This window comes from Salvia miltiorrhiza, unplaced genomic scaffold (genome assembly GCF_028751815.1).
Source record: "Salvia miltiorrhiza cultivar Shanhuang (shh) unplaced genomic scaffold, IMPLAD_Smil_shh original_scaffold_282_1, whole genome shotgun sequence".
Classification (NCBI taxonomy): Eukaryota; Viridiplantae; Streptophyta; class Magnoliopsida; order Lamiales; family Lamiaceae; genus Salvia; species Salvia miltiorrhiza.
The window spans coordinates 199,252-211,954 of NW_026651518.1; the positions used below are offsets into that span (position 1 = coordinate 199,252).

General features: G+C 44.3%; 1 protein-coding gene across 1 annotated transcript; it reads left to right on the forward strand.

The window, feature by feature from the left end:
• Nucleotides 1–1,149: 1,149 nt before the first annotated feature.
• LOC131003858 (uncharacterized) lies at nt 1,150–2,568 on the forward strand. Its single transcript, XM_057930410.1, has one exon. It carries the CDS (start codon nt 1,150–1,152, stop codon nt 2,566–2,568), a length of 1,419 nt encoding a protein of 472 aa, XP_057786393.1.
• The last annotated feature ends 10,135 nt before the right edge of the window (nt 2,569–12,703 follow it).

Sequence of the window (12,703 nt, forward strand, 5' to 3'; positions counted from 1 at the left end):
AGACAGTTAGAAGCAGAGAGACAGAGAGTAGCAGAGAGAGAGATGGCGGAAAATCCAGAAGGGCAGAATGATAACGCCAACAAAACTCTTCGAGACATGATGTTTCCAAGCAACCTGAACCTCCGGCCCTCAGCCATAGTACTGCCAGAGATCACTGGAAATTGGGAGCTGAAGCATACTCTTATCCAGATCCTACCCAAATACAGTGATATGCCCGAAGAGGACCCTCGAAGGCATTTACAAGATTTTGAGATGGCATGTGGAACGGTGCGCACCGCTAGCCAAGCACTTGGCGAATACATCCGACTCCTCACTTTTCTGTTCTCTCTGTTAGAAGGAGCGAGGGAGTGGCTGTATGATTTACCCGAAGGAAGCATTCGAACATGGCAGGAGCTACAAAGCAAGTTTTTGGAGCGATACTTTCCAGCTGCCCGGATCCAGAATCTGAGGACTCGAATAAGCAATATAAAGATGGGATCAACAGAAGTTCTATATGAGTACTAGGGAAGGTTCAAGCAGATGCTGGCCAAATGCCCACAACACCAAATACCGGATCATGATCTTATTAGGTATTTCGTGGAAGGACTCCGGAGGCAAGATAGGCAATGGTTACACGCTGCATGTGGAGGATCGATTTTAAACAAATCCGCAGCGGAGGCTTTCAAGCTCATAGCCGACATGGCAGAGGAATCGAGAGATGAGGAAGGAACTATAGTCAGGAACCCTCTGACGCCAGACACCTCTGCCCAAGACGAAAAGTTGGATAAGCTGTGCAACATGTTTGAGAAGTTTATGACGAACCAAGGAGCATCCAATCAGGGAAATCCCAACATTCGGAAGCCTGTGAGGGCATGCCAACTCTGCATGGCAACTTCACATGCAACCGATGAATGTCCACAACTTTTCGAAGATGAAGAGCTTAATGCCATTGGGCAACAGCCAGGAGGAAACAATGGAGGGCAGAGCCAGAAGCCTTTTGAGCCCTACAGACAGCAGCATAACAATCAAGGATGGAGGCAGCATGAGAACCTTAGGTACGGCAACAACCACTATTTGGGGCCAAACCAAGGGCAAACGAGTAACCCACCACAATACTCGCAACAACCTCAACAAGCAAGAGGATCTTCCTTATCATAGCTAGTGCATCAAATGGCTCAGCAACAAGTGAAGTTCCAGAGTGAGACCGAAAAATTCATAATGGAGACAAGAGGAGGAATGCAGAATGTGAACTCCCAACTATCACATCTTGCCCAAGCTGTTGCCAGACTTGAAAGAAAACAAGGGACACTCCCGTCCCAAGTGGAGGTGAAGAAGGTGAATGCCATGACGCTCAGAGGAGGAAAGGAACTACCCGAAATGGTGACAGAGAAAAATCGAGAAGAATCAGAGGTCAGCGAGCAAGTCGGAATGGGATCAGCAGATGAGGAAGAATTTGCCAGAGAGAAAGAGGCAAAGCTGAAGGCGATTGGGAAGGGAAAAGAGAAATCAAACCAGACCGAGCCCATACTCCATTTCCCAGGCAGAGCAGCTAAGGAACAAGAGAAGGAAGAGCTAACCGAACTGGTAAAAATCTTCAAGAAAGTGGAGGTCAATATGCCCCTGTTAGTCGCATTACGCTCTATGCCCAGATGTGCGAAATTTCTCAAAGAACTCTGCACTAGGAAAGTCAAATACACTGATGATGCGAAATTTCAAGTGGGAGAATCAGTATCCGCGGTCTTACAAAGAGATATGCCGATAAAGTGTGGAGATCCTGGGATGTTCTACATTCCTTGTGTGATAGGAACAATGAAAGTGGAAAAAGCGATGCTCGATTTGGGGGCATCCATCAACGTTATGCCCTTATCCATGTACCAGGACCTGGAGATAGGACCGTTGAAGCCCACCCGAGTGGTAATCCAACTGGCAGATAGATCAAGTGTCTACCCAGAGGGGATATTGGAAGACGTGCTGGTCAAAGTGGAGGAACTCATCTTTCCAGCGGATTTTTACATTCTCGACATGGGGAAGTCAAAAGCACGAGATCCAGTAATGCTTTTGGGAAGACCATTTCTAAAGACTGCCAGGACTCGCATAGACTGTGATACAGGAAAGCTAGCATGTCAGTTTGAAGGGGAAACGGTGACCTTCGACATATACAATGCCATGAAGCATCCAGCTGACACAGAGATGGTGAGAAGTGTCGACATGATCGAGAAAGTTGTTGAGGAGGTTTTGCCTAGAGCAGCATTCAAGGAGCCATATGACATAATAATCCAGAATGCCATAACAGAGGAGGACTTGCAAGAGGAGCAATTGCAAGAGACGGTGAAGGTACTTAATGCATGGAGCGAAGAGATCAATTACACGGAAGCTCTGAAAATCCCTACCTTGAAGGAGGAAGACCGACTGGTGCCATCAATCCAAAGGGCACCCAAGCTCGAGCTGAAGTCTCTGCCCAAACACCTCAAGTATATCTTCTTGGGCGAGGATGACACTTTGCCCGTGATCATCAACTCAGAGTTGACACTTGAAGACGAGAACAGAGTCAAGATGACCTTGGGAAAGTACAAGGAAGCAATTGGATGAACCCTGGCCGACATTAAGGGCATAAGCCCCACCGTATGCATGCACCACATATTACTAGAGGAAGATGCAATTCCAGTCAGAGATCCCCAGAGGAAACTGAATCCAGCCATGAAGGAAGTAGTGATGAAAGAAATACTCAAACTATTGGATTTGGGCATAATATACCCAGTATCCGATAGCAGGTGGGTAAGCCCAGTGCACGTTGTGCCCAAGAAGTTGGGCATACAAGTGGTGGAGAATGAATTCCGAGAATTAATTGCTACAAGATTGCAGACCGGCTGGAGGGTGTGTATCGATTACCGCAAGCTCAACCAGAAGACAAGGAAGGATCACTTTCCTTTGCCCTTCATCGATGAGATGCTGGAAAGACTTGCGGGGAATCAGTATTTTTGCTTTCTAGATGGATACTCAGGCTACATGCAGATTTGGGTCGCGGAGGAGGACCAAGGAAAAACGACGTTCACTTGCCCTTTTGGGACGTTTGCCTACCGAAGGATGCCTTTTGGGCTTTGCAATGCCCCAGGCACATTCCAAAGATGCATGATGAGCATATTCTCGGATCTCCTTGAGAATTGCATCGAAGTCTTCATGGATGATTTCACGGTGTATGGGCAAACCTTCGACTCATGCTTAGCAAATCTGGAGAAGGTGCTGCAAAGGTGCGTGGACAAGAGCTTGGTGTTGAACTATGAGAAGTGCCACTTCATGGTCAGAGAAGGAATTGTGCTCGGACATGTGATATCCGACAGAGGAATAGAGGTGGACAAAGCAAAAATTGAAATCATTGCCAAGCTACCATATCCAACGAACATTAAACAGCTACGAGGATTCCTTGGGCATGCTGGATTCTACAGAAGGTTCGTGAAGGACTTTGCAAAAATTGCCCAACCTATGACAAGGCTGCTACAAAATGAAGTGGAGTGGAATTTTGATGAGGATTGCAAGGAGGCGTTCCAGATCTTGAAGAACAATCTAATCTCCGCACCCATAATACAGCCCCCTGACTGGGGAATGCCTTTTGAGGTTATGTGCGACGCCAGTGGATATGCCATAGGGGCAGTGCTTGGGCAGAAGCGGGGAAAGGAGAGTCACGTCTTCTATTATGCCTCGAAGACACTGAATGGAGCTCAAGTAAATTATTTCACGACAGAGAAGGAGATGTTGGCAGTGGTGTTCGCCTTTGAAAAATTCAGATCTTACCTGCTTGGAGGAAAGACCACAGTCTATACCGATCATGCGGCTCTGAAGTACCTTCTGGCAAAAAAGGAATCTAAGCCCAGATTGATTCGATGGGTTCTGCTGCTACAAGAGTTCGACGTAGAAATAAAGGACAAAGCTGGAGCACAGAACCAAGTGGCCGATCATCTCAGTAGGATCGTGAGGAAGGAAGAAGGGGAACCAATCAAGGAGACGTTCCCGGATGAACAATTGTTCTATGCCCAGGGAAGAAGAGAAGATCCGTGGTACGCTGATTTGAGCAATTATCTCTGCTCTGGGTATGTACCCCCTGGGTACACTTATGCCCAGAGAAAGAAATTGGCCAAAGATAGCAGAGAATACATATGGAACGAACCCTACATGTGGAAGCAATGCGGAGATCAAATGCTTCGGAGATGTATTCCACAAGAGGAGCAAGGAAGCATCCTAGAATTCTGCCATTCGAAGGAGTGTGGGGGACACTTTGGGCATAAGAGGACTGCAGCTAAGGTTCTGGAGTGTGGTTTTTATTGGCCAACAATCTTTAAGGACAGCTACACCATCTGCAAGAATTGCCCACAATGCCAGCGAGAAGGGAACATAACCAGGAGGAATGAAATGCCCATGATGCCCATTATGCCCGTAGAGATCTTTGACATTTGGGGAATGGATTTCATGGGACCTCTTGCCAGCTCGAGAGGAAATTTGTACATCCTACTTTTGGTGGATTATGTCTCCAAATGGGTGGAGGCAAAAGCATCACCGACGAATGACTCAAAGGTAGTGGTGAACTTCTTGAAAACTAACATCTTTTGCAGGTTTGGTGTACCCAGAGCAATCATCAGCGACCAAGGATCCCATTTCTGCAATTTCTCAGTCGAAAACTTGTGCAAAAAGTATGGAGTCCAACATCGAGTTTCGACAGCCTATCACCCACAAGCCAATGGACAGGCCGAGCTTTCAAATCGCATAATCAAAACGATTTTGCGAAAGACCGTTGGCCCAACAGGGAAGGACTGGAGTCTCAAGTTGGAAGATGCCTTATGGGCATACCGGACTGCATATAAAACTCCATTCGGGATGTCGCCATATCGAATGGTGTATGGCAAGAGGTGTCATTTACCGGTGGAATTGGAGCACAAGGCGTTCTGGGCAGTGAACAAAGTAAACTATGATTGGGACAAAGCAGGGCAAGCAAGGAAACTAGAGATCCAAGAGCTCGAAGAAATCAGGAGGGAGGCATATGACAATGTTGTACTCTACAAGGAAAGAATGAAGAAGAGCCATGATGCCTTGATCACAAGCAAGCAATTCAGCTATGGGCAAGAGGTCCTCCTGTACCAGACACGGTTCAAATTCACAAAAGGCAAGCTGAGTACAAAGTGGATCGGCCCATTCATGGTGAAGACCCAATTCCCAAATGGAGCCGTTGAGATCGAAAATCCAAAATCTGGGAAAGTGTTCAAGGTGAATGGACAAAGATTGAAGGCCTATTATGGGCATAAGCCCGACGCTGGGGAAGAAGTGGATCTCGACCCAGCCACAAGCACCTCGGATTAATTGGAAGGTACCACGTCATGCCCAGGACGATAAATAGGGCACTGGCCAGGAGGTAACCTGGTATTTCCGTTTAGTTTTTTTCTTTACTTTTAGTTTGTTTCGTTTTTTGTTTTTTGTTTGCCTAGGAACCCGGTTTTGCCCACAGCTGTGGGCGAGTTTTCGTTTCCCGCCTTCGCGGAAGTGTGAATGTGTTTTGCAGAAACAGGGAAGGAGTTATGGGCAAAAGGGGGCTCTCGGGCAGAACGCGGCAGAAACCATCAGACGCACGTCACATCAAGTGACAGTTGTCAGCCCTTTATATCCCCCCAAAACCCTAAAAACCCCTACCACGACGTCATTTCCCTGACCAGCCAACTTCCCATAATCACCACCACCTTCCCGACCTTTCGAGTACCAAAACCACCATCAGCCACCATGGTATCCACCAGACCCAAAAACAAACTTAGAGGAATACCCGACGGAACAGAAATCGATCTTACCGGAGAAAACCCCTCACCGTCAAAACCAAAAGCACCGAGGAAAGCCCCACATAAAGAACCACTTCCGATGGAACCCACACCTACTCCCTCATCCAAAACCCTAGCGCTAACCGAGAGCCCCTCGCCGGTAGACGAACATGCAATCGAGCAACTCACGGCGGAAATCGACGTCCCTACTCTCGGCGACGGAGACCAGCATGTAGTTGAAGGAGAGAGCAAAGCGACACCGAACAAGGCGAAGGAAAGCAAGGGAGAGCCGTCCAAGAAAAAGCGCATCACAGCTGTCCAGAAGAGGAAGAAGCCGGCAGCCGAGAAATCGGCCACGCCAACCAAAGAATCATCCACTGAAGGAAACGAACCATCTGGTTCGGCTGCAGATAGCGAAGAACAGGGAGATTCCGGCGAGGAGCAAGAAGAAACTCCGGCAAAAAGGAGGAAGAAGGTGTTAGACCCAAACCCAATCCGAATGATAAAGGAAGAACCGGCATCTACACCAAGGAGCAAGAAGATGGCGGAGAGAGGGATTGCTGTGCCCAAGATTCCGGATATGGACACACTAAAGCCCCTGGGCATAGTGGACAAGGTAAAGGAGTATTTTAACAACATCGGATGGAAGGCATTCTTGGATTGGCCAGGGCACGCTTACGAGGAGGTGGTGAGAGAAGTATTTGAATCAGTGCAGGTGGACATCAATCAAGCCTGTGGTCCTTTGGGCATGAGTTTCTCCATGAATGGGGAGATCAGAGACATGTCCGTGAATGAGCTCAACCAATCCCAGATTGCGGGAGTGGGAGCGGGAGTAGTAAGCACAAACTTATACTCCTCCGCGTCTAGGACAAATCCCAGATTGCGCTTCCATTCCAAAAAATTCGGACCAGTAAGCGGCTTAGCAGATAAAACATTCAAAAGCGGGGTAACAGTCATATCTGAAATATAAACAAACAAGCGCACATTAGAAAAACACGTTATTGCATAAAGATTCGTAACAATAATATTGTAACCTTTTGATAAAACAATATTATTGAAACCTCCGTTAGCCCAATCGAATTACACGCAAGCCACGTTCGTGTGGACGTTTACGCGCTCTTCGTTTGACCAGACACCCAGTCTTTGGTCTCATTCCATTGCCAACTTATCCTTATGACAAAATGAGACCAATAAACGGACCTTGACTAGACCACGCAATTTCAAGAAGGGACTCCGTTGGGGAGTTGTACTTGAAATAAACGCCTAAGCTATGACCACAGTTTAGTCAACTTTATGACTATCTTTTATTTTAACCCCTCCTAGAATAATCCATGAAAAACTAACCCGTGCAAGCCACGTTCGTGTGGACGTTTACACGAGAAGCTCCCACTATTCTCAAGGTTAAAATAATTAATTTTAATCCTTTCCAGAATAACTCGCATAAATTAATACATGCAAGTCACGATAGTGTGAACGTTTACATGCAAAACTCCCACTTATTCACAAGATTAAAATATTTTTAATTTAGAAGTTTAACCGACAAAAGCTGCAAATTAATAACGAGTGCAAGCCACGTTCGTGTGGACGTTTACACCAATTATCAATTTACTTTGTCTTAAACCAACTGTGGAGGTCTATATCAATTTTATTTAAAAAATTGAATTATCCGCTTAGTCTTTTACTTCAAAAGGTTTACAGGTTAAATCACGTTGACACGGAAAACCTAAGCATGCATTTCTAGAACACATGTAATAAAACATGCTCGCTTGAAATTAAAACGTGCTTAGTGAAATCGTGATAGAACCTAGCATGATATTCTATGCGCATTTACATTCACATAAGCAAATAAAATCATGCTCAAAACACCTTAACGGTGATAAAAACCCACGACATGCTAAGGACAATAAAGAAAAAATTCTTCGCGGCCCATTCGTGGAATCCCATTTCTAATCTATTACAATAAAACAATAGAAAAGAAATAAAAAAAACTAAGCTGAATCGGTGATGAGCCCAGGTTTGTGCTCTGTTTTTGTGTTTGTTTTAATTCTAGATCGAGTCTTTTTCCGTGTGTTTGTGTGGTTTGGTCGCCTGGGAGGGCATAGTTCAATGACAGGAACCAACTTGCGGGGAAGAAGCCAAAATGCCAGAGAAATGGAGTATCAGAGGATTCGAAAAGGGCAGAGGAATCATAGCCACCAGAGGAGTCTGCCAGGGCAGAGAAGTCCGCCAGGGCAGAGGAGTCTGCCATGCCAGAGCGGAGACGATTCCTCTGGAAGCCAGCTGGGAAGCGATTCCTCTGGACGCCAGAGCAGCCAAGTCAACTGAGCAGAAGAATCCTCAGAACATTCCAGGGGTCGGAAGCGCTGCCACCTCTCGTGAAAGAGGTATGCGCCAGAAGCAAAGGGATTGTGGAAGCAGGATTCTCCCTTATATCCATAAGTACCGCACGAGAGCTGGCAGGCGAGAGAAGAAGGAAGGAAAGAGAAGACAGAGGTGCAACAGACGAGCGAGGAAGAAGTGCAAGTGGGAGTCCGAGAAAGGCGGAAGGCGGTAGCTATCCAAAAGAGACCGATAAGGCCAAACCACAGCCTTATCCAAAAGGAAACATATCTTCATGAAGATTAGGTCTGAAAAAGGATACGCATCTCCATGCTTGCATGGATCCGGCTGCAAGTCATGGGCTGGGCCTTCAAACCCTAATGACTCCTATAAATACCCGAAGAGCTTCACAAGCTAAGGGTGCTGATTTTCCGTCTAGTTGTGCATTATTTGAGAGTTAGACACTTAGCCCAGGCTGTGGGCAATTTCCTAGTACTTTACCGTTTTATGTTTTGCACGGCACTTTCGGCCGTAGGTACTTTCGTTTTCATTTAAGTCATTTCAATTCCAGTTATGTTTTCTTTTATATCTTTTGCTTGTGTTATTTACGTTATGTTTGGCTAAGTTTTATATTCTGATTTGGGGTAAGATGATCTAAGCATGAATGAATAAACTCGAGAGGTCTAATTTGGGCATAATAACTATATGAACATATTCCCGATACACTAGGTTTGATTCCAAAAAGACTTTAACAACTTGGTTAATTAATTGATCACTAGTTAACTAGGGAGTTTTGGTCACAAGTAATAATTTGGGTAAAAGGCGAGTTGCCATCGACCTCCAAAATAGTACAACTGGTGTTGGAGCTGTGACTGCTGTGAAATATCGGCGTAAGAGTCAAGTGGGTCTATCTAGTTCTTAAAGCATTCTGGGCAAAGCACAACTAGCGATAGGCCATCGCAGAGAGCGTGGATGTTGTCCGGGGTAGTTGGTTTCCATTAGCTGACCCTTCTAAGGGATCATAAATTGAAAGGATAGATTGGGCAGGGGTTTGTTGTGTGCGTGACGAGTGACAATAGGGGCACAACAATTCTTATGCCTATAACCACTGGTATGTGAATATAGTGATTAATCTTTGCACCAATGATCGAGTGTTAATTCATGTTTAGTGATTCGGACCCAAGTCAGAATTATTTTGTTATTTGATTTATCTACTTTGTTATTTCAGTTTAGATTGGATACCCGTTCTGCCCATAATCACGCTTTGGTCAGAACACTACGGAAAACAAAACCTTTTTAGTGACACCTTTGCAGGAGAAATTACTGCTCAATTCCCTGTGGATTCGACTCTGGATTTACGGCTAGCTAATCTAGTTGTGGGCACAGGATTATTTATTTGCATGAAGCTCAAACGACAGCTCCGTCAATCGGGCCCAAAACGGACCCAAAACCGGGCCCAAAACTGATCCAACATCAGCCTCGCACAGGCCCTTCTACTCGCAGCAAAGCAGCCCAGAAACACAAGGCTCAGGCCCAAAAACACAGCCCAAAAATGCGGTCAAAGGCCCAGAATACGCAGCCAAAGGCCTTGACCCCGCAACAGGGCGCACTCCTTTTCGTTCAGCTAGGGTTTGCGCCGCCCTAGGCGTCGCCGCTACCCCAGCCACCTGACCTCACCACCACCACATGAAACGTGTTGCGCCGTCGTCGACCAACTGCTCTCCTGCCGGCGACGTCGTCAGTCATCGCTGCTGCTCCGGTGAGCCTCCACCCGACACCAGCATCGCAGCGCCGCGACTCAGACTTCCATGTCGATTCAGAGCGGCGATAATCAATACCGCGGCACAAGCCTCCGGCAGGTAAGCTGGTAAGGGGCGTCGGAACGTCCCCAACTGCTCACGCCAAGAGCCATAGCGGCCACAGTATCAGCCACAAATCGGACGGAGAGCAGCCATGAAAAGTTTGCTAGAGGATAACCAGAGCCCACAGGTGGCCCTATTCGCACCAGGCACGGCGGTGCCCACCAAAATCTGGTGCCTACTTTCAGTTTAAGGAGATCGAAGACTGAGAACCTGAGCCAGATTCAAATCTGAGTCACAATGGCAGAAAATGAAAAAAGACCTCCTCCAACGGATCTATTCTCGAGACGCTACCTATAAATAGAGCTCAAGGATCAACCTCATTCTTCACCGATTCAACGCACAAAGCCGAAACTCTGTCGAACTCAAGAGTCAAGCTAATCCACTGCATCCAAGTTTGAATCGAAGAAGAGAATACCCTATTGCTGTAATTATCAGTCTTCACTGATAAACAAAAATTCTCTTAGCTTTTCTAGGCATATACACTCCTATCCTTAACCTAGAAACTAATTACTGAGATCTTGTTCTCAGTAATCCTTGTTGGAATACAAACCCTTTTCAAAGAGAGTTTGAGAGAAGTATTCGAGACAGTTGTCTGAACACTAGGTTGTTTAACACCCGCATGATAGATGTGTGGTTTACTTAGCACCAGTAAGCTAAGGAAGAGAAGTCCAACAGTTGTTGGCACTGAAACGAGTGTTCAGTTGTAAGGTTTGTTGTGCACCTGTAAGCACGAGTTGAATCGATTATCAGTGTGATCTACTAACCTTGGACGTAGGAATCATTATTCTGAACCACGTAAAAATTCTTGTGTTATTTACTGCTTTCAGTATTTCAGTTTCTATATGTGCACAAACCCCACTTAAATTGAAAACTATTATTCTAAAGGATAAACCCTAAAACTGATAATCTGATTCACTAAAGGCTATTTCTTTAAATCGCTTTTGCTCAAGTGTTATCAGTCCAACTGATCAGTCTAGGAACAATCAGTAGGATTTTTAACACTTCTCTGATTTCGAAAACTGATAAGACTGAAACCCTACCTGAACTTCAGTTTATAGACTAGTTCTTCATACTAAAGTTAACTTACTGAATCATTATCAGTATCAGTCTTAACTAATTCTAAAACTAATCTTTCTCACACTGATCACTTCAGTTTCAGTTTAGAAACTGATTTCAGTTTTCAATTTGAAAATAGCCCACTGGTGTATTCACCCCCACATACACTAGTTTAGTACCCCTCCGGGACCCAACAACTACTTCGTTGTTCGAGAAAGCTTGGAATCAACGACATATTTCCTCTATTTGATGATTTTATATTTGAAATTCTGCTATTCGAATTAGATCTTGCACGACGGCTTCCCTTGTGTTCTAATTTTACTTTCATGAAAAATAAATTTCTTCAAGAATATGGGTGGATTCTTCATTTTGTTTGTGGCTGTTATTCATTCAATTATTTACGATAGAGAACTTGTAATTATTTGGTCAAGTAATTATTGATATGAAGAAAAATAATGTTTATTTTTACTCGCTAAAACTTGTACTTTAGTTATTTGGTCAAGTAATCATTGTCGTAAGAAAAACTAATTAATGATATGAAGAAAAGTAATGGTTATTTTTACTTGTGACAACTTGTATTTTAGTTATTTGGTCAAGTAATCATTGCCATAAGAAAAAGTAAACATTGATATGAAGAAATGTAATATTTCAAAAACATTACTGAACAAACATGGTTTTCGTTCCTCATTTTCGTACGAATTGTTGTCATTTTCCTTCATATTTTGCTTGTGAGTGCTTGTTTGTGCCTTAATGTTATGCTTTATTTAGATTTGATGCTTGGTATAGTTTTTAGAGTGTTTTCAGGGAAAACCAAGAGTCAATTGCTTATTTGATCTTATTTGTCTTTGAATTTATTAGATAATTGTTTAGATAACCAAACCACTCACCTCATTGCTTAGTCTAAATAGCTTTAGTGCAATAAATTAGGATAATCACTATAATTTGACTACTAATCCTTGTGGAATACGACCTTGCTTTTCTATGTTGCAACTACACTGTATACTTGCGGCGTGGTAAAAATAATAGCGAACAATTACCTTTCTTCATGTAGATTTTTACTTTTCATCACAACAATAATTACTTTGAATTATCCGTGTTTTTCAACCAGCCTGTGACCTGCAACCCGCCCCCAGTCCGCCTCGACCCGCACCCTAGCCCCACCCCGGCCCGTCTCACCCAAGTTTTTGCTCAAACCCTAAATCCTTCCTGCCGCCGCCGCCCGCATTGTTGCCCATTGCCGCCGGCTGTACGTCAACTGTGTACGTCGCCTTTTTCTACCCAAAGCCAACGCCTGTCTGTAATGACCCGCTCTTTTTATTTTATTTAAATTCGGCAACGCGATAATTAATATCGCATCTTTCAGTAAATGGAATCCAAATGACAGTTTTTATGAATTCAGCTTATGATCCTGATTTATTATCAGAGACAAGAGTTATTATTTTAGCTTTATGCTTTTGTATCGGGTGAGATAAATCGCGATGGGGATTATTGAGCTATTCAATAATTATTATTCCAAGTTACAATTGACTTAGCGAAGTCAAATTATCTATTAATCGAGATGCAGCAATAGTTATATTTTATATTTAGAGTCGTGGAATTATTTTCGACTGTGAAATGAATTAAATCCACGAATTTAATTTAAGTTATTGTATAGTTTATTAATATAAGCGAGCGAGAAAACAGATATCAAACAGA

Bases quoted from the DNA above. Each gene is read 5' to 3' on its own strand.
- LOC131003858 (XM_057930410.1), top strand. From the start codon at position 1,150: ATGGCTCAGCAACAAGTGAAGTTCCAGAGTGAGACCGAAAAATTCATA.